Source organism: Cervus elaphus, chromosome 25 (assembly GCF_910594005.1).
Source record: "Cervus elaphus chromosome 25, mCerEla1.1, whole genome shotgun sequence".
Classification (NCBI taxonomy): domain Eukaryota; kingdom Metazoa; phylum Chordata; class Mammalia; order Artiodactyla; family Cervidae; genus Cervus; species Cervus elaphus.
The window spans coordinates 6,700,243-6,726,546 of record NC_057839.1 but is presented as its reverse complement, the minus strand read 5'-3'; the positions used below and the strand labels follow the sequence as shown (position 1 = coordinate 6,726,546).

Here is a 26,304-nt window from a genome sequence, read left to right as displayed (position 1 = left end):
GTGAGACTTTCTTCTCTTGGGCTCCAAAATCACTGCAGATGGTGACGACAGCCATGAAATTAAAAGGCGCTTGTTCCTTGGAAGAAAAGCTATGACTAACCTAGAGAACATATTAAAAAGCAGAGACACTACTTTGCCAACAAAGGTCCATCTAGTCAAAGCTATGGTTTTTCCAATAATCATATATGGATGTGAGAGTTGGATCATAAATAAAGCTAGGCGCCGAAGAATTGATGCGTTTGAACTGTGGTGTTGGAGAAGACTCTTGAGGGTCCCTTAGACAGCACGGAGATCCAGCCAGTCAATCCTAAAAGAAATCAGTTCTGAATATTCATTGGAAGGACTGATGCTGAAACTGAAGCTCCAATACTTTGGCTGCCTGATGTGAAAAACTGACTCATTGGAAAAGACCCTGATGCTGGGAAAGATTGAAGGCAGGAGGAGAAGGGGACGACAGAGGAGATGGTTGGATGGCATTACCAACTCAGTGGACATGAGTTTGAGCAAGCTTTGGGAGTTGGTGACAGACAGGGAAGCCTGGCGTGCTGCAGTTTATGGGGTTGCAAAAACTCGGGCATGACTGAGCAACTGAAGTGAACTGAACTGAATAGTGGTGGTGGATGGGCAATTTAAAACAGGAAAAATATAATCACTCTTGTCATTTATCTTTCTCTCTTCCCATATTATAGCTGGCCTGAAACTAAGAATGCTAGTGAATGATTAAGAAAAAAATTTAATATTATGTTAAGCATATTAGGCAAGTCACTATTCTATCACTGGTTCAACTATTTTGTACCTGCCTCTCATTTTTCTCACTGAGGTTTACAGTGGAACTGAAGTTTGCTACCCAAATAATATCTATAAATGCCTTTTTTTTTTCTTTTTTTTTAATTTTTTATTAGTTGGAGGCTAATTACTTCACAACATTTCAGTGGGTTTTGTCATACATTGATATGAATCAGCCATAGATTTACACTTATTCCCCATCCCGATCCCCCCTCCCATCTCCCTTAAAGAAGAAACCCAAGTAATTACTTTCAACAGTCTATATTAATCCTCTTTCTTGAAGACAGAGGGCACAATTCACCTGCCAAATTGTGACCTTTATCAGGTGGATCCAGCAGGGTGGTAAGGTGAAGAGGAATGGGTTTTAGAGTTATAAAGACTCCTAGAGCAGGCAGTTAGGCAAGTTGTTTTACCTCTCTGGGCAGCAGCTTACTCATCTGTACAGTGAAAATAAGATTACCTAATTAATTCATTCAATATATACTTACTGAGCACTTACTATATGTTAGGAACTGGGAAAAAAGTAGTGATCAACACAGTCAAGGAGGAAGCTTACAAGTAGGAAATAAGGACAAACAGTACTATTAACATATTTGATCTAGTTTTAGTATGCAGAGTGCTTCTGAGAATGAAATGAATGAAGAACACATATGAAAATACTTATGACTGCATCACGTACAGAGTCCGTGTTATGGTCATACATTCATAAGTGACAGCACTGGGACTTAAATTCAAGTTCAGTATTCCCTCCATTATGCCACTCTGTCAAGATTCCTCTGAGAGACTTGTTAAAATGCAGATTCCAGGCTTAAAATCACAGTCTTCGAGTACAACATAACCAACTGCTAATTCGAAACCTTTAAGTACTGCTATGATATGAGATAAAAGAATGTTAAGACAAACTGTAATAATAAAAGACAAGACTTCAGTTTCTGTCCATGAAGGATTAACTGCTATGAGAATTTTTTCCTTCTGCCATAAACAACTAGAAAACAGGACAAAATATATGAAACAACATTTTTCAATTACTGCACAAGCAGCAGCATAGGACTATTAAAGCAGAGAGGAGGGAAACGAATGAGGTGATGCCTACACAACTGCTCAAGCTTCTTGCCCAGAGCGGTTTCCAGGCTACTGACCAGGAGAGGGGAATCCAAACAAAGCCAAGGTCTCAGTGAGTTGAACCTGGGGAGGCTAAGGCAGCTGGAACTTCTGGGACAGAGTATCAGAGAGTGAGTACTATTTGAGAAGAGAGCTCTGAAGATCTGTAGAGTTCTCTCCAGTCTTTACACAATGTAACAGAGATACACAACACGTGTAGTTGGAGTTCCAGAAGGAATAGAGACAGAGACACAGAGGTAGACTGTAATTATTTGAATGCAAACTGTGACTACATCATTTGATGGTGTAGATTATAAACCTTAGAGTACCACTAAAAATTAAGAAGTATGGCTAGTTAGCTCATAGGGGATATAGAATGGAGTCATAAAGAACATTTAATTAATCCAAACTAAAAGAAAGGAGGAAAAAAAGACAAAGCAAGAAAAAATGAATAACAATACTGTAGATTTAAACTCAATATACTGGTAATTATATTAAATGTTAATGGCTGAAACACTTTATTAATAGAAGGCAGAGATAGTCAGATTTCATATAAAAATATGACCCAACTATATGCTATATGTTAGGCAAATAGGTCCATATCCTAATCCCTGGAACTTGTGAATGTGTTAGCTTACACAGCAGAGAATAAAGTTGCAGATGGGTTAATTTGCTAATCAGTTGAATTAAAAATAGGGAGATTATCCCTGATTATAAGGGCAGGCCCCAGGTAATTCCAAGGGTCCTTGAGAGTGAAAGAGAGGCGGAAGACATCAGAACCCACTGGAGATGCACCTCTGGGAGAGCGCTCAGATGTTCGGTGCTGCCGGCTCTGCAGACGGAGGACAGGAGCCAGGAGTCAAGGCGTGCCGGGGATCTCTAGAGGCTGAAGAAGCCAAGGAGACAGATTTGCTCCCGGGCAGGTAACAGCTCTGCTGACACTTTGATTTTAGTCTGGTGAGACCCACGCCAGATTTATGAAGTAAAGAACTACAGGACAGCAAATTTATGTTGTTTTAAGTCATCAAGTTTGTAAAACGTTGTTACAACAGCAACAGAAAATACCTGATGTTGATAAGAAACCAACTTTAAATACCGAGACACACAGAAAGACTAAAAGTGAAATGATGGAAAAAGAGGCTAACTCTAATCAAAAGAATGCTGGAGAGGCTAGTAATACCAGACAAAGTAGATTTCCGAGGAAAGAATATTGCCAGAGATAAACTGTGTCATTTCATAAGGATTAAAGGGTAAATTAATCAAGGGGACATAACAATCCTAAATATACATACACACACTTGATAACAGAGCTTCAAAATACTTCATACAAAAACTGATAGAACTAAAAGGAGAAATGGACAAATTTCTAATTATGGTTAGAGGCTATAGCACTTATCTTTTGGCAATTCAAAGGACAAGTAGAAAACAGACAAACAGACAAAAAAGTAACCAGTAAAAATATAGAAAATGTGAACATTATCAAGCAATTAGATCTGATGCTTAGAGAACATTCTTCCCAACAACAATGGAATACAAACCCATTTCAAGTGCCCGTGAAACATTCACTGTACTTTGGACCATAAAAAAGATTCAAAACAACAACTGAGTATATTCTATGACTAAAATAAAATTAAACTAGAATTAATAACAGAACTATCAGAAATTAAACAATGTGCTTCTAAGTAATACCTCATTAGTAAAAGAAGAAATCACTAGGGTAATTAAAAAATACTTTTAACTGAATAGAAAAAGTCCCCAAATAAATAAAAACTTTATGAGTTATAGCCACAGCAGTGCTTAAAGCACTAGATTTGTATATGAGAAAAGAAAAAAGGTCTAAGATCAGCAATGTAAGCTTCTACTTGAAAAAACTAGAAAAGGAAAAGCAAATAAACTGAAGGAAGGAAATTATGAAGATCATACATGAAGTCAATGAAATAAAAAATAGAATAGAGAAATCAGTGAAAAATGAAAGCTGGTTCTCTGTATAAAATTGATAAACCTAGAGCCAGTATTCCCAAGAAAAAAAACACACAAATTGCCAACGTCAGGGATTAAAGAGGGAACATTACTAGAGATCCTACAGAAATCAAACTGTGTAACAAGAGGATGGTGGTGGTAGTTTAGTTGTTAAGTCATGTCCTACTCTTGCAACCCCAAGGACTGTAGCCTGACAGACTCCTCTTTCCATGGGATTTCCCAGGCAAGGCTACTGGATTGGGTTGCCATTTCCTTCTCTAGGGGGTCTTTCCCATCCAGGGATTGAACCTGCGTCTCCTGCATTGCAGGTGGATTCTTTACCACTGAGCCACCACGGAAGCCATAACAAGAGGGTAACATGAACAACTTTATGTCAATAATGTCAGATAAACTTTAGATGAAATGAATAATTTCCTTTAAAGATACAGCTATCAAACGCTACTCAAGATATAATAGGAGACTTGAATAGTCCTATATCCATTAAAGAAATTTAATTTATAGTTAAAAACCTTCTAACAAAGAAAAATCTAGGCCTAGTGGTTTCACTAGGGAATTCTATTAAACATTTAAGGAAGAACTGATAACAATTCTACACAAACTCTTTAAGAAAATGAGAGGAGGGAACATTTCTCAACTCATTTCTGAGAGCCCTATATCAACACTAAATCAAGGCAAAGATATGAGAACAGAAAACTACTAAAGAAGAACTACAGAAGAATCCATCATAGCTGTCATGAACATAGATGTAAAAATATGTATCTAAATTTTAGAAAGTTTAATCTATTAATTTATAAGCAGGACAATATGTCATAACCAAGTGTGGAATGCAAGGTTGTTTTAACATTCAAATATCCATCAATATGATGATCAATACCATGCAATGTATTATCAGACAATGAAAAACCCTAAGATTATCTTAGTATATGCAGGAAAAAAATGTGATAAAATCCAACACCCATTCATGATAATACTCTCAGAAAACTACAAAAGAAAGAAATTTTCTTAACAAGATAAAGAAGATCTACAAAAAAACCGGGTGAATGAAGTGAAAGTCACTCAGTTGTGCCTGACTCTTTGTGACCCCATGGACTGTACAGTCCATGGAATTCTCCAGGCCAGAATGCTGGAGTGGGTAGCTGTTCCCTTCTCCAGGGGATCTTCCCAACTCAGGAATCGAACCCAGGTCTCCCACACCACAGGTGAATTCTTTACCAGCTGAGCCACAAGGGAAGCCCAAGAATACTGGAGTGGGTAGCCCATCCCTTCTCCAGTGGATCTTCCTGTCCCAGGAATTGAACCTGGAGCTAGTTAATCTTATATTGAATGGTGGAAGAATATATCTTCTCCATAACACTGAAGACAAGGGAAAAATGTTTGCTATCATCACTTCCATTCAACATTTTACTATAGGCTCTAGCCAGTGTAATAAGGTAAGGGAAAAAAAGCCACACAGATTCAAAAAGAGGTAAAACTATCTTTATTTGCAGACTTATCTATGTAGAAAGACACATCTATCATAAAGAAATCTATAAAAAGCTACCAGAATTAATAAGTCAGTTTATCAAGGTTACAGAGTACATGGTCAACACACAAAGAAATCAATTGCAATTCTACATGGTAGCAAAAACAACAGATATTGAAATCAATACCATTTACAAGAGCATAAAAGCATAAAATAATTAGTTGGATAAGACTTATATATTCAACACTTCAAAAATGCTGTTGAGAAAAGGTAAAGAAGATCCAAATAAATGGAAAGATATGCCATTTTCAGGAACTGAACACTCAATACTGCTAAGATGTCAGTTCTCCCCAAATTGGGCGACAGATTGAATGTAACCCAATAAATTCTCCTGCTCATTTTTTAATCTAACAAGAGAAATCAACAAGTTGACTCTAATGTTTATTTAAAAAAAAAAAAGCAAAGGCCAGAATAGTCAAGACAATTTATAATGAAAAAAACAAAATTAGAAGGCCATACTATCTGATTTTAAGACTTACTATAAAATTAGGATAGTACAGAAATGGCACAAAGTAGTCTAACAGATAAAGAATGTTCTTCATCAATGTGCTAGAACAATTGAACATCCATATTAAAAAAAGAATTTTAGTTTTTATCTCATAATAGTGAGTGAAAGTTGCTCAGTTGTGTCCAATTCTTTGTGACCCCAAGGACTAATACAATTCATGGAATTCTCCAGGCCAGAATACTAGAGTGGGTAGCCTTTCCCTTCTCCGGGGAATCTTCCCAACCCAGGGACTGAACCCAGGTTTCCCGCATTGCAGGTGGATTCTTTACCAGCTGAGCCACAAGGGAAGCCTCTTATAATACAATGTACAAAAATAAACTGAATGGAACATAGACCTAAACATAAGCGCTAAAACTATAAAACTTTTAGAAGAAAACACAGAAAAAAACCTTTATGGCCTCAGGTTAATAAGCAAAGATTTCTCAGGACAGGACACAAAAGACATGATCTCTAAGAGAAAAAAATTATTGGACTTCCTCAAAATTGAAAACTTTTACTCTTCAGAAGATACTGTTAAGAAAATAAAAAAGACAAGACAAAGTTGAAAAAAATACTTGCAAAACATGTATTTGAGAAAAGGTTTGTAGCAACAATATATAACAAACACTTTCAAGATAAAATAACTCAGAAAAACTGGGTAGAAGATTGGAACAACTGCTTCACCAAGACAGACAAATGGCAAATAAGCATGAAAGGATGCTCAAATTAACATCCAATAGTGAGATGCAAATTAAAAACACAAGGGGAGTCCACTTCATGCCCATTAAGACTATTAAGATGAAAAAGACTGATAATCGGGACTTCCTTGGCTGTCCAGTGGTTAAGAATCCGCCCTGTAATGCAGGGAACGTGGGTTCAGTCCCTGGTTGGGGAACTAAGTTCCTACATGCCATGGAGCAACTAAGCCCGAGTGCCTCAACTACTTGAGACTGCGCAGGGAAACTGCAATGAAAGATCTTGCATGACATACTCCTGCATGCCGCATCTAAGATCCAAAGCAGCCTCTGCCTCCTACCCCCCAAAAAGACCGAAAATAGCAAGTGTTAGGGAAGACAGAGGGCAACTGGAGCCCTTATATATTGCTGCAGGGAGCAAAATGGTACAGGCACTTTGGAATAGTTTGGCAGATTTTAACAATGTTAAATATACATCTAGCATACAACCCAGAAATTTCACCTTGGTACTTACTCAAGAGAAATATTTGTCCACAGAAAGAGTTGTGCATGAATGTTCACAGTAGCATTATTTAAAACAACCAAATAATGGAAACAACCCAAATGTTATCAGTTGGTGAAAATATATTAACAAATTAACAAATGTGGTAACCCATACAATGGAATAATACCGAGTGATAGAAAGATAAAAAGTGATTCGCAAAAAAAGGCATTATGCTAAACGGAAGAAGCCAGACACAAAGGACTATATGTCACATGATTCCACTTATATGAAATTCTGGAAAAGGCAAACTACAGTGAGAGAAAGTAGACAGTAGTTCCTTGGGGCTGGAACCAGGGGGAGGGACTGATTAGAAGGGGTCATGAGGGAGTTTTTGTGGTGATGAAAATGTTCTGTTATCTTGGCTGTGGTGGTTCATGACTATGTATATACATTTGTCAAGATGCATTGAACTGTTCACTTAAAATCAATAATTTTTACAGTGTGTAAATTGTACTTTAATAAAGCTGATTAAAAATAAACTGTCCATCAAAATATGAAAAAGGGTATTTTCTGTCTTTTAAGTAATAGTTACAATCTTTCAGTTTGGTTAAACCATCTTTCCCCTTTTGTAGGAAGATCATCTCAAAAGCACCTACTCTAAGAGACCACAACCAAGTTCTTCCTCTCAAAGCAGTGCTCTCCCTGATACTCACCAAGAGCAGTGAGTCCCTCTGAGATGGATGTGAGAACATACAGGAGTACAGGAGGGTCTAAGTTGGTGATGAAGCTCATGTGGTCCTGGGTGAGACATTCCAAGAGTGGATAATACGACTGGCTCAGTTTCCGATATTGCTATAATAGAAATACTAAATGTCAAGCCACAGGGAAGCAAAAGACATGCTACAGTTCAGTGACAATTGCCATTTATAAGACTGGAAATTGCGCCCGTATTTACACACAATATATAAATAAACATAAACATATAGACAAAGATATATAAAATAATTAGGTTGGTACAAACATAATTGCAGTTTCAGACTGTGAATTTTAAATAATTACGAAAATGAAAGTGTGAAAGTGTTAGTCGCCCAACTGTGTCTGATTCTTTGCGACCCCATGGACTGTAGCCCACCAGGCTCCTCTGTCCGTGGAATTCTCCAGGCAAGAATACTGGAGTGGGTTGCCATGCCCTTCTCCAGGGGATCATTCCGACCCAGGGATCAAACCCAGGTCTCCAGCATTGCTGGTAGGTTCTTTACCATTTGAGCTAGCCAGGAAGCCTGGGTATAAATCATTTTAACTTGGTTCAAACACATCTTTTTAAATCAAAATAGGAACCATTACAATCAACACATTTTTGCCAATGAGAAATAAGTTTGTTTATTCCTATAGCATAAAAATCCACGCTTTGGGATTTGATGAACTCATGAGAAGCATTTTCTGCTTCCTGCTGGTTGTGGAAGCACATTCCCTGAAAAAAGTCAATATGCTTGAAGATGTGGTAGTCGGTTGGCAAGAGGTCAGGTGAATATGGCAGATGAGGCAAAACTTCATAGCCCAATTCATTCAATTTTTGAAGCATCGGTTGTGCGATGTGCAGTCGGGCGTTGTCGTAGAAAAGAATCAGGCCCTTTCTGTTGATCAATGCCGGCTGCAGGCACTGCAGTTTTTGGTACATCTCTTCAATTTGCTGAGCATACTTCTCAGATGTAATGGTTTCACCAGGATTCAGAAAGCTGGAGTAAGATCAGACCAGCAGTGGACCATCAAACAGTGACCATGACCTTGTTTTTGGTTCAAGTTTGGCTTTGGGAAGTGCTTTAGAGCTGCTTCTTGGTCCAGCTGCTGAGCTGGCCATCTCCAGTTGTTGTATAAAATCCACTTTTCATCACAAGTCACAATCTGATTGAGAAATGGCTTGCTGTTGTTGCGGAGAGTAAGAGAAGACACCACTTCAAAGCGACAGTTTTTAAAATTTTCGGGCAGCTTATGAAGCACATATTTATCCATCTTTTTCACCTTTCCAATGTGCTTCAAATGCCGAATGACTAGAATGGTCAGCGTTGAGTTCTTCAGCAACTCCTTGTGCAGCTGTAAGAGATCGGTTTCAATGACAGCTCTGTCGGTCACTGCCAACTTCCAACGGCTGGCTGCTGCGCTCATTTTCAAGGCTCTCATCGTCTCCTTTGCAAAACTTCTTGAACCACTACTATATTGTACTGTATGCTGTGCTTGGTCACTCAGTCGTGTCTGACTCTCTGCAACTCCATGGACTGCAGCCCTCCAGGCTCCTCTGTCCAAGGGGATTCTCCAGGCCAGAATACTGGAGTGGGTTGCCATGCCCTCCTCCAGGGGATCTTCCCAATCTAGGGATTGAACCCAGGTGTCCCACACTGCAGGTGGATTCTTTACTGTCTGAGCCACCAGGGAAGCCTGACTGCCATGCTTATTAGCAGTTTCTGGGCCAAATGTGTTGTTGATGTTACAAGCTGTCTCTGCTGCTTTACAACACATTTAGAACTCAAATAAGAAAATTACTCAAATTTGCTTTTTAATATCATTTCCCTAGTCTAAAATAAATATAAAATAAACAGCAAGTAATAAGTCATTAGCAAAAAAATATAGTGATAAAGGTATATTAAAATGATGTATAATATAACCACATTTATTTAAGAATGTATTCCAATACCAAATGGCAAAGTTCAACAGTGCAAAACCGCAATTTTTTTTGCACCAACCTAACATGGAACAAATGATGTAATGATTCTCAATTCAGTATTTAAAGGAATTCTAATAAAAATATCTGATCTCTAGAAGTCCTAATTTGAAGCTATAGTATATATAGCGTAGTATGCAATTTCAATTTGCCTTATATGGTTAACAGTTAAGTGCAAGCAACACTGTTGTAGTATGGAATTTAGAAGACTGAATTATTTTTCTGGGCTGGAATAATGTAACACAGAACAGTGCTTAACAGGAGCTAGGGAACCTTTTTTTTTTTTTTAACACAAAGAAATCTGCCGTTATAGGATTTGGTATCATCATCTGCTGTATTCACACAATGTCAACCCATCTAACTAAATCATAACTGGATAAATGGCTTAATATTTACCATACACAACAGGAAAAAGATAAGTGCATGAGAAATACACCTGGAAAACCTCAAATGAAACTCAAACCAGTATCAAAGAAGCACAACACTCATAAGAGAAATAAACCATAGCAATATTTATTAAAGTGAGATTAAGACTACCTCCATAAAAATCACATGGGGGTGCTTGTTAAAAACGTAGTTTTTTGATCCCCATTTCAGACTTAACAAAATGAAAACCTCTGGAATGAGGTCCTGAAAAGGGCATTTAAAAAGTATATTCTAAGGGAGTCCTATGCATCCTCAATTTTGAGATTACTGAGGTAAAGCTTTGCTTGTCTACTAGAAAAAAGATCAGAGAAAATCCTGGAGCCATATCAGGTTTTTCTGGGTTTTTTTTTTTTTTTGGTGGGCTTCAACTGCTAACTGAAGAGTTCGCTCAGTGAGGAGGCTGTAGCACATGGCTGATCTGACCCAAGTCTCTACTCCATAATTTCTGTCGCACAGGCAGCCTTCAATGAGCATCCCATTCTACTGCAAACAGGCTGGACACCTTTGGCTTGAGATGCGTTTTTTTGTTTGGTTTTTGGGTTTTTTGGGCCACGCTGTGTTGCTTACGGGATCTTAGTTCCCTGACCAGGGACTGAACCTGGGTCCTTGGCAGTGAAACTGCAGAGTTTTAACCACTGAACTGCTAGGGGATTCCCAAGATGTGGTTTTATGAAGACTAGCTAAGAAAGGTGGAAGAGGGTACTACTAGTCCATTAGAATGTCAAGAAGCATTTCTCATACAGGCTAACTAATGCAGGCCCCCGGATCTTACTTGTAGTCTTGGGCAGGTGGGAAAGCCTGAGCATGAGTTTGGCTGTGTTACTGAAGCAATTACTGCAACCACGCTGGGCATATATTAGCTTTTGTGTAATCAGGCAGAGATATTATAAAAAAAAAAAAAAAGTCTGATGACACAGCTCAGTGGAGAAGCCTGGAAATTTGAATTCCAGCAAGTACCCCTGGTGATTCTGATGGACTTCAAAGTTTGAAAACTACTGACATAAATCACTAAAACTAGACAGTAGGGTAGAAAAGGGACCTAGAGATCACTTTGTTTAATTTACTCATTTTAGAGGTGAGGAAATTGAAGCCTTGAGAAATAGAGAAGGTGATTTATTCTAGGTAAATGACCAGTGAGTGGCAGAGTTGAGACTATATACCAGGTTGCTCAACTTCTAGTTCAGCACTCTGTCCAGTACATCAGAATGTTACGGGAAAGGAAAGCCACACAGCAGAGGAAGCAGACAGAGCAGAACTGAAGGAGGCAGAAGGTCCTAGAGTCATCTGCATTTCTGCCTCAGGAAACACAGACCTTTTCTGAATTGTCAGCACAGTTGTAAGCACTTAGTTGAAATTGCTAATTACGCTTTCTGTAGACACAGAACTCGGGACACTCTAGACGACCAATTTGTCAGAAGATGCAGTTTTCAAAACTGCACATTTAAATGTATAAAAACAGCCACTATAGTTGTTCTAATTCCTTAAGCTAAATCAAATGCTGTCCTCAAACATAAAATGATCTAGTACTGTTCTAACTTCTTGGGTTTCATTGTAACAATTCTAAGCCTGTGGTGGTGTTACTTCACATTTCATACAAAGACTCCCAGGATACAGGATTGCTTACGAGCAAGTCACTGTGGGACACTGACAGCAGCATTTTGACAAAGGCTTGGAGTACATTGTCAAAGTGGTTGTCCCCATACAACTTGAAGACGCCAAAGCTGACATAATTTCCACACAAGGCAGATTTGAGAGCTGAATAGCAGATGGAGATGCCCTTGAGTTTCATTGGATAAATCTGATCTTTTGAGAGGCTCCCAAGGGACAGGATCTGATTACCTGTTTCAGGGTAAAAGCAGAATGAGAAAGTGACATAAGTAGATGTAATTCAAAGCAGTTATGAGGCACATTATTCAACATTTTCACTTTATCGCTATTGTTCATTTTCCCCTACCGTTTTTCCAAGATTCACACTGTCCATATAATGAAAAATATAAATACATAAGGCAGTTTATATGGGAAGTACAAATGGCCCAGTGAAAATCAATCAAAGGTACTGGAGAAGTTTGATATTTTTGTCTGGATGGTGATTACATGAATATATATGTAGATACATAAAAATTCATTGAGTTGTATTAAAGATTAGTTTATGTACTCTAATATTTACATTATCTCTTCTTCAATAAGAAGTGAAAAGAAAGGAGGAGTAAATAACCAACTAAATCAAGAAAAGAAAATTTAGACAGATATATAAGTTACTCTAAATTGTGGGGTGAATTTTCAACTTTTTCACATGAACTTGATATTGGGCTACTTCACTTTTAGGAGGATCACAGGTTTGGCATGTGAAATAAATGAAATAAGACACATAAGTTCTTGGCATAGTACACAATAAATGTCACTTCCCTTTTCTCCTTAGATCCTTTTTCAGAAGACCTAAAGAGATGATCATTTAAAAACTGTATTTAAATTCTATGTTTGACCATCAAAAACAAAGTAATGTTTATATAATCACCTTACAGTTTTTCTAGTTAGCATTTACAACCAACAGTTTCTCTTTCTGAAAGGTGTGCTAGTAAGGCATATTACTAGACAATATCCAAGAATACTTTGTAAAAAATTATAAAGTTACATGTGTTTCTTAGCTCTGCTTTTTCCTGTTCAAGTAACACTTCTAAAATTGAAACTAAATTCAATTTACAAAATTTAGAGGCAAACTGTTGTGGTTCTGTACTGTGTCTACTGGGCTAAATAAGAATTAAGTTTCCCAGAATACATTTCCCTGTATAGTTGTGGGCTAGAATTGAGCAAAAGAGAAATCTATATGAGATTTGGAAGATGAAAGTGAAGTAGCAGCTAGGACTTTTTGAAGGTTGTTGTGATTAGAGGCTGTGAGAAAAAGATGTAGAAATACCTTTGGGTTTTAGTTTGCTTTTCCCAGCTCCGTGTGAAGAACTGCAAGCCCTGCTGACCAATGACCCCAAGCCTACCACCAAGTGCTTGGCAGCAAACGCGCAGAGCAGCGGCTACACAGAGGCAACAACCCACTGCGTCCCAACCACTGCACCAGTCCCCCTCTCACTCCACAGGCGTTCATGGTCTCACCCTAGCAGCTGGGTGTCTCCAGCTTTTAGATATCCTTGCCAGCTCCAACTTGTCCACCATGCCATTTCAGGAGGGCTGATCAGTGATTTTTCTCCTGAACTTCCATCTCCCCCCGTGGAGGTCCATTTTGCCATCTCTGCCCAAGATGGTACAAGGTCTGATTCCTAAAATAACCCCCCTATTCCATCAGTGTCACAGTGTTTGCTTTTCCCTGTTTGAATCTTGACTGATATGAACATTATGAAAACCATATGCTTACTAAGAGGTTAAGAAGGACCAATAATTCTAGCAGAGCAAGAAACAGGACCAGGCCAAGGTGAAGGTCCCCTGCCTTTTATCTGCCTTTCTGAAACAGCTGCATACACATTTTGTGTTCTTTTTTCCTTTCTATGAATCCTCAGAAGCCCAGTGGCTTTGCTTATAATTTATACATTTGAATTACAACACCACTGTGATGGCTGAAGCATATCTTGGAATTTACTCCATACCACATTCTGTCATACCCTCTCTCATGATCTCATCCTAACTTCTCTTAGAAAGATATGGTAAGTTTCAACTCAATATCATAGTATTTACTTAATAGCTACTGGTGGGAGAATAGATTCGTAAACAAATAATTCCATACAATGTGAAAAACACTGTCAGAGACATACGTCAAGATTTTATGGGAATAGAAGAGACTGACTTTGCTTGGGCAGGAGAGCAGTGTGGGAAAGGCTTCACAGAACAGGTTGCTTCTCAATGATCAATCACAACTTCTCAGATGGACTTGAAGGGAGAGAAGAGTATCCAGAGATTATGTGCACGGGCATGAAGGCCTGAAACAGCAGGGAACTGCAGGAGTGGGCAGTTCTCAACCAGTGCTTTTCTACCCTCGCCTCCAATTCAATCTAAATCAAGATACACATTCCCTGTCCCTTTCCCTTTCCCAGAAAAGAAAAGCACTGCTTGCATGTGGTGGGAAAAGCTGGATAATTTGGTGGTAGTGGTGGTGGTTTACACATTTTGAGTTAAGGAGGCTAGGGTCAAACAGAGAAAAGTAGGTCATCTTCTGGGGACTTCCTATGCTGAGGTCCTCGTGGAGAAAGTAAAGATCCTATATTCTTCAGCACAAGATGGAATAGGCAGACTAAGAACTAAGTCTGCTTAGTTCTAAGAGAAAATTTTTGATTCTAGAAGACTGGATAACCTATCATCAAGAAGGATTAATTATTTAGAATCACAACTTTTATCTCATATTAAAGTTATGATCTGGTGTACATGTCTTCTGGACTATTTCAGACACACCTGTGTTAATTAAAACAGTAATTAGCATACCACTATGACCTTGAAAAGGTAGAATGAGTAATACTTTTGAAAGAGGAAACTGTATTTCATCATACTCCAGTGGTTTTGCATTCCATGGTGGCTATAAATGACTATGGAAGAGAAGGCATGTCATTTACCCACTCCTATCAGCGTTATTCAATTTATGTTATTCAACAATCCTTACTGAAATTGGAGTCCCTGCCCTCAAAAAGCTTAAAATCTAGCAGTTAGACTCACATTGCTCTAAACAAAAGTGATCAAGTTGAGATTTTGTTTCAGTGTTCCTCTATAGGTATGACAAGCCTCTTTGCCTTCCCTATTCCATCCCACCCCTATAAAGTCCCATTTCCTTCCTTCCATATTTATTACACTGATGGACTGCTGGGTGATGAAGGCAGCCGCTAAAGCCAGTAACAGCTGCCACTTGTAAGAAAGAAATGATACACTTTCTGTAATGAAATTAGAGACTTCCAAAGTTTAGAACCAAAAGGGAAATCTCTCGCTGTTTCCCACTGACCATATCTGTCATAACTGGGACCAGTTGCAGTAGCAGCACTTGTAACTCAAAAGGCTCTCATGTGGAGTAAAGGAGACAGCATATGTAAAATGCTCACCCCAGTAACTGGTACAGTGCTCACGTAAGCTTTAACCACACACAGTATTAAGTGTTCTTTTCTCTCTCCAGTCTACTAGCCTCTAAGTTCAGACATGGGGAGCTATGGCCTGAAAAAGAGGAGGTAAAGCTGAGTGTGTCTGGTGAAGAATAATGTCAGTTTCTTCTGATACATAATTCAAAGTAAGGACAATGCTATATATCTGACCACTTTCCCTCTGTTCCTTCAAAAGAGAACTGGCTGTAGGGTATCACATTGTGGATCATTGGCCCACAATCTACCATTTCCCTGTGCCCTCAGAAGAACACATTTTAAAACATTATTTATTCATTTGACTGCTGTGGGACACGCATAGCAGCTCTTCACCGTGTCATTAGGCTTCTCTCTAGTGAGGGCTCGTGGGCTCTCTAGTTGTAGTGTGGGCTCAGTAGTTGTGGCATATGGGCTTAGTTGCCCTGTGACACGTGGAATCTTAGTTCTCCAATCAGAAATCAAGTCTGCATCCCCTGTGTTGGAAGGTAGATTCTTAATCACTGGACTACTAGGAAAAGTCCCAATAATAGTTTTTAAAAAAGGTACAAGGGCTAAGATATACGGTAGTTCTATCTTATACCAGGAAGCACTAACAGTATGAACAATGTTACTTCCTGGTTTATAGCAATCTATTACACTGATTTACCTTTTATTTTTTTTACCTTTTATGTTTCCCTTTTAATCTCTAAAATTTTAAAGCAAATTTGATATTTAGCTGACAGCTCTATAGGCTGAATGTCTTCATTTACCATCAGAACAGTTATGGGAGGAGAACTGCAAGCTTGCTGACGTTATTTTAGGTCGCTCAACCCACTCTGTCTCTGCAAACCAGCTGAACCCCCTGGATGTAAGTGGTTTGAGACAGAAACGAAGCTGTGGATATGGAAAGTAATATAATATTTCCCATTCAGGTTGAAAAAGATTAAAACAATGCAGCATTGATGAGCACGTGGTAAATTAAGAAAATTGTTGGGAATGTGAATTAGTATAACCATTCTTGAGGGCAATTTGGTTAAATTTATTAAAACTGTGTAAATCCACTTTTGGGAATACATTCCAAAACAAATGTTCACTGCCATATCTCACCATCTCCTAGCATTTGCACTTACACACAGGCTCTGTGAAAGCCAGTCTCTCAATGTGCTGAACCAGCTCCCATCTCCTTTTCTGTGCTTAAGAATGAAGCACAGCGATTTCCCCGTTCTCTCTCCTGCAATCTTTTTTTTGGAAACAAAACCTTCTCCTGGCCCTACGTCCCTGCTTGATATTACTTCCCCTTGTAACGAAACTCCTTAAAAGAATGGTGATCTTCTTCAAAAGCACTGTGTCTTCAGTTTTCCTCTAAAAGTAAACCTAAATCTTTCATATTTAAATCCACACCCCATATCCTGGCGACCCTCTCTTGTTTTGTAGCTTTAAACAGCACCCAAGAGTTAATGACTTCCATATTTGTTTTTCTAGACCAGACCTCTTCTGATCCTCAGACTTGTATATCCGACTCTGTATTCAACACTTCCACCTGAATGTCTACAATCAACACTTCAAGCTCAACAAAGCCAAAAGGGAACTTTTGATTTCCCCCTCATACCCAGTTTCAGCCTTTACCCTCTCAGTTAATGGTAACTTCATCTTTCCAGTTGTTTATGACAATATCCCTTGATACATATATCTAATTCATCAGGAAATTTAGTTTTACTTTCAGGTATATACAAAATCCAACAACTTTTCACTACTCCCACTGCTATCACCATGGTCAAAGCTAATATAAAATCATGTCAGCCCTCTGCTCAAAACATTCTAAAGTCCTTCTCTTTCACTTGGATTTAAAGTCCTGATAATGTCTACAGGACATGACATTACATGACATCGCTTATGTTATTACTCTCTCTTGTTCACTCTGTTCCAGCTACCGACATCCTTGCTGTTATTCAGACATGCCAGATACACTTCTGCCTCAGGACCCTAAAATTTGGTGTTCCTTCAGCCTAGAACACTCTTCCCTGAGATATCTGCATGATTAACCCCCTCACTGACTGCAAGTCTTGGCTCAAATGTCATTTTTTCAAATGATGCCTATTTTGATCACTGTACTTAATACTGCATTATGCTTCCCAATCCCTGGTACTTCTAATACTTTCTTTGCTTTCTTTCTTCTTATTCTTCTTTTCCACAGCACTTACTACTTTCTGACATACTAAATAATTTTTTTTTCAGTTTTACTCACTGATATATCCAGAGTCTGGAACCATACCCACTACTCTCAATATATATACTTACTGAATAAGTGGATGCTCATGAAGCTGAAGGTACACAGTTGCTTGCTGAGACAGTGGATGATAGTGAAAGATTGAATGTTTATAAAAATTACATTTACCAAAAGGTGAGTAAAAATAAACTATAGTATGACTATAAAATGGAATACTTTGCGGCTATTTTAAAAGATAAGGCAGAAAAAATAATGAAAAACCTAAGGAAAAAAGAGATATGGTAGATTTATATATATGTTAGTATGAAGTAATGGCCATGATATAAGTAAAAAATAGCAAATTACAGATTAACAAGTACACTATAATAGCACTTCTGGAATAATACATGTATATTACACATAGAAAGTGTGAAAGAGTGCACACTGAACGGTTAAAAGATTGTCAACTGCTACAAAAAAAAAAAACACTCCTGGTGATAAACAAGATAAAGTCAAACAGAAAGCATTTGTGGAGCCATATGTTAAAGGTGATGATAGACTGAATTACAAAATTTTCCTCATATTGAGGTGGTTCAGAAGAAAGAAGAGAGAAGAAAATTACTTGGACACACATGTAAGGAATGTGAAATTTATTATGCAGATTTTCCAGCAGAAAAAAGAGAAAAGAAGTTGGCTTCCTGCTCAAGACACCGATTTCGCTACATTCCACCCAATACACCAGAGAATTTCTGGGAAGTTGGTTTTCCTTCTACTTAGACTTGTATGGAAAGAGGTTACATTAAAGAAGACCTAGATCCTTGTCCTCGTCCAAAAAGACGGCGGCCTTACAATGCAATGTTTTCTCCAAAAGGCAAAGAGCAGAAGACATAAATGTTGAAGCAAAAACAGAAGAAAGGACAATTTTCTTTTTAGTTATTTATACTTAAAGTTGGTGTTAAACATTGATTTTTTTTAATCTTCTGTAAACTGGTTTATAAATCATTTTTCTATTGAAAGTGTTTTTAAATGGCATTTACTCATCACACAGACAACTATTTAAAAATGTGGATAAGTTTATGTTGTATTTTCTTGCTTTTGCACCTTGTAAATAATGAGGTACTTTTATTTTGCACTCTAAATTAAGAGCTGTTTATTACTTTATTTGGTAATACCTAATTACAGTTTTGAAAATACAACAGTTGTAGTCTGAAAATAAAAAAGTGTGAAAGAGTGCACACTGAACAGTTAAAAGGTTTTGAGTGATGAGACAACCAGGGGTTCTCACTTTCTACTTCACACAGCGATTCTGAGAGCCTTCACTTTAGTAACAGGCTATTTTAATATATTTATATTTGTATGATTTTATAAAAGCTATCACCTGCTTGAAATGTCCTCCTCAAACTTCTGGGCCCTGTTCTTATTTCCTTGTCTGGCCCCTCAGCTTCAGTTAGAAACTTCTGGGCTCCCGTAGCACTCTGCATGTTTCTTAAGCATGAAAGTGAGCACAGTGCATTATAATCCTTTCTGGACTTGACTGAATCCACTGTTGGACTCAACTCAGAGAAGAATCAGTAAGACTCTTTTTTGTGTATTTCTCTTCCTCTCTAATTCTCACAATATCAAACATATAGTAAATGCTTGATAAACATTAGCAGCATGGATGAAAGAATCTATTGAACTCTAAGTACTTGTTTGGAGAGCACCCTTACTTATTTAACAACTTGCTTAGCATTTTTTGCTTGTGTGCAGAAGTGGCCAAGTCCAACACACGTGGATTCACTGGGAAATGTATTCCTCAAGGCCTGGCACCCTCAGGATGCTGATCATTCCATCTCCTTCATAGAACTTTGGTGAGCTTATTACTCTACTACTCTGCTGTTCTATGTCCCTGAATATGCTTCTGAGAGAATGTAAGGTTATATCCATGGTTCCTGAATGATCTGTTTTTCAGAACTGTTATTTCCTGGTAACATTTTATCAAGTCTCTAATTATTTCAAGGCCAATACATCCTTCAGCTAAATTTTTATAATCATTTAAACATAAATATAAGTAATAATCCTTCTAGTAGTACATACCAGTAATTTTCAAGCTCTTTTTATCAAAAAGTGTCTTTAAGCAGGTGACCCCTATTGCAAATAAATCTAGTGTAACAATAAACAGCTGCAGTTTTGGTTGAAGTGGCAGTAGGGTCCTCTCCCCCTCCATCTCTGCAGGGTCTCTGTGGTATTATCACAGATCTCTCGGGCTCTGAAAAAACCCAGTTGGAAAACCACTGGTCTGTTTTCTAGGTCACAGTAAATAACAGTGGCTTGTATATCACTTTACAAATTCAATTTAAGCATAGTATTAAGTCATACCTTAAATGTACCTGCAACATATATTGCTCAAAGAACTCTGATGTAAATTCTTAGGTACAGTGAATAATTACAGCTGTTTTATCCATTTTTTAAGTTTAGATTTTTTACACATTGAGCTTTCTTAAATCAGGCACCTAAGCAAGGAGTAAAAGCAGTCCCACTCTCGCCAGTCTCATAAAGACAATCACTATTGTTCCCCTCTGTGCACTCTTCAACCAACAGATGTCACTAAAGATACCATTACCCAGAGGCAAAGGGAAGAAAAGATCAGACAAATGGAAATTGAGCATAAAAAACATCCAGTTCTTAAAACTGAGAAGTCGGTTTCCAAAGTAATAACATTTATTACACAGCATGTAACATTTTAACCAAAAATTTAAGAAAGAAATTTCTTTTATTAAGTTGCTCAGGCTGAATGGATCACAGCACTAAATTTTGAAATACATGTTCTTGAAGCAATTTAAAACTCATTAGAAATAATAGGCTTGGGCTAGTAGAAAATGCGGTAAAATCTAATCCTCATCCAAATGTTACCTGGGCTGCACAAACAGGAAATTGTTTTGTGCTACTGTGGCTAACCTCATTGCTGACCCTGAGCTGTAACTGCAAGAGCAGCTGAGAGCTGAAGCAAAATTAAAAACTTACATCAAAGTATATCATGACAGAATGTAGATAAATAAAACAGCATATCGAAAGTATTATTTTTCTGCCAGTCTCATTGAGCAGCGAGGTGGAGGTATTCCACAAAATATGTAACAAATCAGATGCATTTGGAAATAAGTCCTTCCCTGCACTGCCTCAACCATCGATGGCACAAACATTGCTCACGACAGGTGAGCAGAGAAGAAACCCAGTGAGGACGGGAACAGAAGGGATCCCAGAATGTTCTGTCTCTTTCCTCCATAGGTTTTCCCTTCCTTCACCTTGGCTTACCCAGAAAATAAGTAATGCTGGCTCTTCTGTACCCTTCTAGCCATTTTTTTTCCCTTACCTTCCAGACTCCTGGATGGCAACCACAGGATCTCCCTTCAATGAGCACATCAGAATCTCCAGAGGTAAAAGCGTGAGTAATAAAACATTACACAAGATAAAGACAGACAAAATCAGCTTGGCTGATGTGGAATCAGTGAAAGCTGAGAAAGATTTTTCTGTTACTCTGGGTAATAAAGTGCCTGGGTCAAAGTCACTGGTAACAAAGTTGAAGGTTATTTTTCTATTGAACCTTCATTTCCTTTAAATTTTAGGATAAAAATCACCATACTTTAAAGAACAGTGCTTCATCAAAAATACCCTAGGTACAATCTTCATGTGGCAACTCCCAAGTGGCAGAAAGGAATATGGAAAGACTACTGTCTGAAGTTACACAGACTTTGAATGAAATTCCCATTTGATTATTTGCTAACTATGTATTATTTGGCAAATCTTTAACCTCTATGAGCTTCAGTTTCTTCATAACAGTAAACACAGTAGTTAACTTATCTAATGCTTTTCCATGCACCATGTAACTGAATCCTCATAAGCACCTTGTAGACTGCCCTGGTGGAGCAGACAGTAAAGAATCCACCTGCAACGCAGGAGACCAGCATTTGATCCCTGGAACAGGAAGATCCGCTGGAGAAGGGAATGGGCAACCCATTCCAGTATTCTTGCTTGGAGAATTCAATGGACAGAGGAGCCTAGCAAGCTACAGTCCATAGGGTCACAAAGAGTCAAGCACGACTGACTAACATAACAATCCTAACTAGACAGAGAGGTCAGTAGGTATTCAGTATTTCTAATTTTATATATGAGAAAACTAGGACAAGGAGTGTCTTAGCTGAAGGTCATGGAATTGATACATGTTGGTACTAGAACTGGTACTCAGATCTTTTAATCTCCCCAAACTGTGTTTTTTCTAAGATATCATGCTTTTGGAAAAAGGCCCAGGTGCATGTCTTTGTATGATAAGACACTAAAAGGAATTAGATATACCCTGAAAACACAACAGAAGCTTTACAAAATTCTGTAGAATCTGTTTCTAGGTATTCAAAAAGAAGTATGAGAATCACAGGCAACTTCTAAGGCCAAACATAAGAGTTGGCTGTTGATCTGGGAAAGGAAGAACAGACAGGCAAAAAAGAAGACCAAGAAAAGGAGGACCCAGGGAAACATCTCTCAAGAAGAATACTGCAAGGAGTCCAGCCTGTAGCCAGTCTTCAGTCAGTGTGTGGAACACTAACTGATGATTCTTATCTGTTGTGTCATTCCCTGGCTACATAAAGGTCTCAGAGAGTTGAGAATTCCACTGGTGAAGCTGTCAGAGCTGGCAAGCAGAGAAAAAATTACCAATTTTTGTTTCCACTACAATTGAATAGGACAATCATTACTGTAGAATGCTGATTCTAAGGGTATGGTGCCCTCAAATTCCCTATAATAAACTATTTACTGCTCTTTACCAGGATATTTCCCCCAAATTCAGTGTCAGCGACACATTAGGTTACGCCTTCTTTGACCTAATATACTAAACTCCCTAATGGAAATTTTAGCAATTTTCAGTATGCTGTAACTTTCCAATATTCTATTTCAATACTGTATCTATAGTGTATTCCCTTTGCCTACTGACACTAAAGTTTTAGCTAAAAGAAATTCATCAGGTTTGTCAAGCAAGATCTGTAGTCAAAGGCACACTGCTTATTTTTCCTGATGTCAATATGATAGCTACCCGGCTTTTTGCACCCCTGTTATCTACTTCACAAATTCATACAGATATGAAGTTTCAAAAGAACAAAATAACTAACATCTTTCTTTCCTCCAAAGAGAATAAAAGTTATATTGCAGAGACAAATATGGGAAAGGATACTCACCATAAGTGCAAATCATTTTACTAGCTTCTCTGAAGAGAAGAATTCCATTAGGAGATGATACATCAAAATTCAAACGCTGGGATCTGAGAAATACAGCAAAAATTTAGACTATATGTACAGATAAAGAAACAAAATGTAGGATTGAAATACTCAGAATTTTCATTTATTAGAAGTAGCAACAGTACAATTATCCCTTTTTAAAAGTATCATTCCATTAAACAAGTATTGACAAAATCTATGTGCTAATTTTTTACTAAAGATACTAGGATAATACAATTATTTTCATTTATTTGCTCATTCAAATAATTCACCTTTTACCTGTCAAAACGATATTCTGACATCCTACATTACAGACCTCTTAGCCCCCTTTCCTTTCATGCAAATGTCTGATAGATAATAATAAAAAAACTCCCAAGTCTGTAAGTTTATATAAATACTTGTATAGAGATTTACATTTGAGGTCTCCTGTAGTGCCTAATATACATCTTTAAAACAAATGATAAAATAACAGGAAATCTAAGTACCTTTAATACTGCTCATATGCATAATGGATCATCTGATACTTCAAGCATATTTCAAACACATTAAATTACATACGGGCTAGAGTTTCCACTGCACATAGCTCAAGTAAAGAGAAACAAATCCCAGAAGTTCTAAATGAGAACAATTTTACCTCCCTAGTTCCTGACAGGTGGGGGGACAGTCTGAAAAGGGCAAAGGACTGATATGCCATCCTGGCATCTTATTTGCTTTTTAAACATCACTTTGACTTTAGTTGGCTCTAATCTGCCTTGCTGCTCTGCTTTCAACAAATAACCGTATATTTCTAAAAGGATCAGTAAAAATATGAAACACATCATAGCAAAGAAACACCAGGAAGCAAAGATATTTTGCTAAGGAATAGAATACATTGCTGGTTCTCTCTGTGTTTTCAAAATGCTTTAGAATTAAGTGCAGTTATAACTTATTAGAAGTGCTATTAGAAACATTTGATGGTTGACATACAGTTCCGATTAAAGAAATGTAGGCACATAATTCACATTAGGTTTCAGAGAAATATAAACAAGATAACATCTTCTGATATTATAAATTTTTGCCAGGTAGTTCTGAGAACAACTGTGCTAGATATGAATTATCCATCTATGGCAGATATACAATGTAGTTATTTTTTTCCTTTATATTAAATGTTTTATCAGTAATGTACTATTAATTATCTTGCTGAAAAACAGTAATTTAATAAAAACTAAATTTCTAATATAAAATATATAGCCACCCTTCCTTTAGTCTTTAAGGCACCTAGAGAACAGTTTTTAAAAAACCTAACAGCTTTCAAAAGAATAATACTCACATTTATTTATTTGCCAGGTCTTTTTCCACCTCTGGTTTTAAAATTTTAAAATTATTGTGGTGAAACACTCAGCACCAGAGGTTAAATTAGAGATGCAATCCATACTGCTTCCCTGTCTGGGTATCTCCCTTCCGACATGCAGTTTACAGAGAGGAACTGATGAAACAGGCTCGCATGCGACAGGTAATTTGGTGCTAAGCCACATTCATAACGACACATTTTAAAGTGGTAAAGCCAATTAGCTCATTGCAGTGTTTCTCTTTTAGCTACACCTTTGTTAATATTTATATGCAGAGAACCTGAATCTCTGCTTCTCTGTGCAAATCACAAGGCTAACCAGGCGATTTCTGAGAAGTCTTGTAGCTGCTATTTAAATAAAAATTGTGAGTGCATAAATCATCCACATACGTGCATTCTGGCACAAAGGAAGGATACCTTAAAAGTCAAAGCAGGGACAATCCCCAGGGCTTTTTGAGACAAACTGTATGTCCATTAATTGCTCTCGGAGCCTCATCTACAAAATAAAGCATCTCAACTCAGAGACCTCTCAGCTCCTTTTCTCCTCTACAGAAAGCAGTGAAACAGTTAAAACCACCCTCTCTCCATTTCATGCTTTTGAATCTTTTAAATAATGATGGCTGTGGTCTTCCAACTTTTCCCCCAGTTGCCAGAGTCCCCATATACACCTAATTCTTTCTCCCCAAAGGTTTCAACCTTGTATCTCTAATTCTATTGTCTTCACTGATCATCTTAAATTTTGGTTCCTGGGTTCTTGCTAAGCCTTAAATACACACACACTAGGCAGCAACGTCTGACCTCTGAATCGTGCTACCAAACAGTAGATTACTTTTCCACTTGCCTATCATACCTCTTACCTGTTTTGCATCAGTTCTGCCATAAGTTTTAAGATGGGAGTTGTACATGCTGGCTCTCCATACCACAGCTCGATAGCCCTCTGAAGAACAGGAAGATATGCTGGGTACCTGTTATAAAGCCTGTTAAAGAATTTAAGGGTCAAAAGAAATATTGTTCCTGAAAATTGGTGCCACTGAAAAAAAAAAAAAAAAAGGAATCCACATTTCTTCTATGTGTGCCATACTTATGAAGTACCATGTAAGCAACATATGATATTTACAGCATTATACTTAATATTGTAGGAAAGGAAAATAAATTTAGTTCATGAAGGTAAAAACATTTGAATTGCTATTATCCGAGTTTCTTGCACATCAAATTACTGAAGAAAAAAAATGGTGTTTATTATATAACTTTTATCAATAAAATACATAAAATTACAAGGTGAAAGTGTTAGTAGCTCATTCATATACGGCTTTTTGTGACCCCATGGACTGTAGTCAGTCAGGCTCCTCTGTCCATGGAATTCTCCAGGCAAGAATACTGGAGTGGGTTGTCATTCCCTTCTCCAGGGATCTTCCCAATCCAGGGATGGAACCTGGGTCTCCTGCATTGCAGGCAGATTCTTAACCACTGTGCCAGAGGGGCACGGTAAATAGTAAACCCCACGTATTTCTCTCCCAGCTTAGAAATTATCTACACACATTCTTTTTCCTTTTTTAAAAATTGTTGACTTAATCAGCTGTTTAGTTTCACTGTAGCCCCAAGGAACATTCGGGATGATAGCTTGAAGAAAAGCTTTCAGTTCAGTTCAGTCACCCAGTCATGTCCAACTCTTTGCGATACCATGGACTATAGCATGCCAGGCCTCCCTGTCCATCACCAACTCCTGGAGCCTACTCAAACTCAGGTCCATTGAGTTGGTGATGCCATCCAACCATCTCATCCTCTGTCAGCCCCTTCTCCCGCCTTCAATTTTTCCCAGCATCAGGGTCTTTTCAAATGAGTCAGTTCTTTGCATCAGGTGGCTAAAGTAATGGAGTTCAATTTCAGCATCAGTCCTTTCAATGAATATTCAGGACTGATTTCCTTTCGGATAGACTGGTTGGGTCTCCTTGCAGTCCAAGGGACTCTCAAGAGTCTTTTCTAACACCACAGTTCAAAAGCATCAATTCTTTACTGCTCAGCTTTCTTTATAGTCCAACTCTTACATCCATACATGACTATTGGAAAAACCATAGCTTTGACTAGACGGACCTTTGTTGGTAATGTCTCTGCTTTTTAATATGCTGTCTAGGTTGGTCATAACTTTTCTTCCAAGGCGCAAGCGTCTTTTTAATTTCATGGCTGCAGTCACCATCTGCAGTGATTTTGAAGATCAAAAAATAAAGTCTGTCACTGTTTCGTTTCCCCATCTATTTGCCAAAAAGTAATGGGACCAGATGCAGTGATCTTAAGTTT

At 37.9% G+C, this 26,304-nt stretch overlaps 1 protein-coding gene across 4 annotated transcripts in view; it reads right to left on the bottom strand.

The window, feature by feature from the left end:
- Positions 1 to 26,304, bottom strand: part of RANBP17 (RAN binding protein 17) — a 345,605-nt gene that overhangs the window by 42,117 nt on the left and 277,184 nt on the right. For 2 of the 4 annotated variants that reach the window (XM_043887360.1, XM_043887362.1), the window contains 4 exons: positions 24,867 to 24,986; positions 22,644 to 22,726; positions 11,822 to 12,036; positions 7,769 to 7,907 (listed from right to left, as the gene is read on the bottom strand). In XM_043887360.1, coding sequence (XP_043743295.1) covers positions 7,769 to 7,907; positions 11,822 to 12,036; positions 22,644 to 22,726; positions 24,867 to 24,986 — 557 coding nt within the window. The remainder of the gene's footprint in view (positions 1 to 7,768; positions 7,908 to 11,821; positions 12,037 to 22,643; positions 22,727 to 24,866; positions 24,987 to 26,304) is intronic. The other 2 variants (XM_043887363.1, XM_043887361.1) reach the window with 1 other exon arrangement.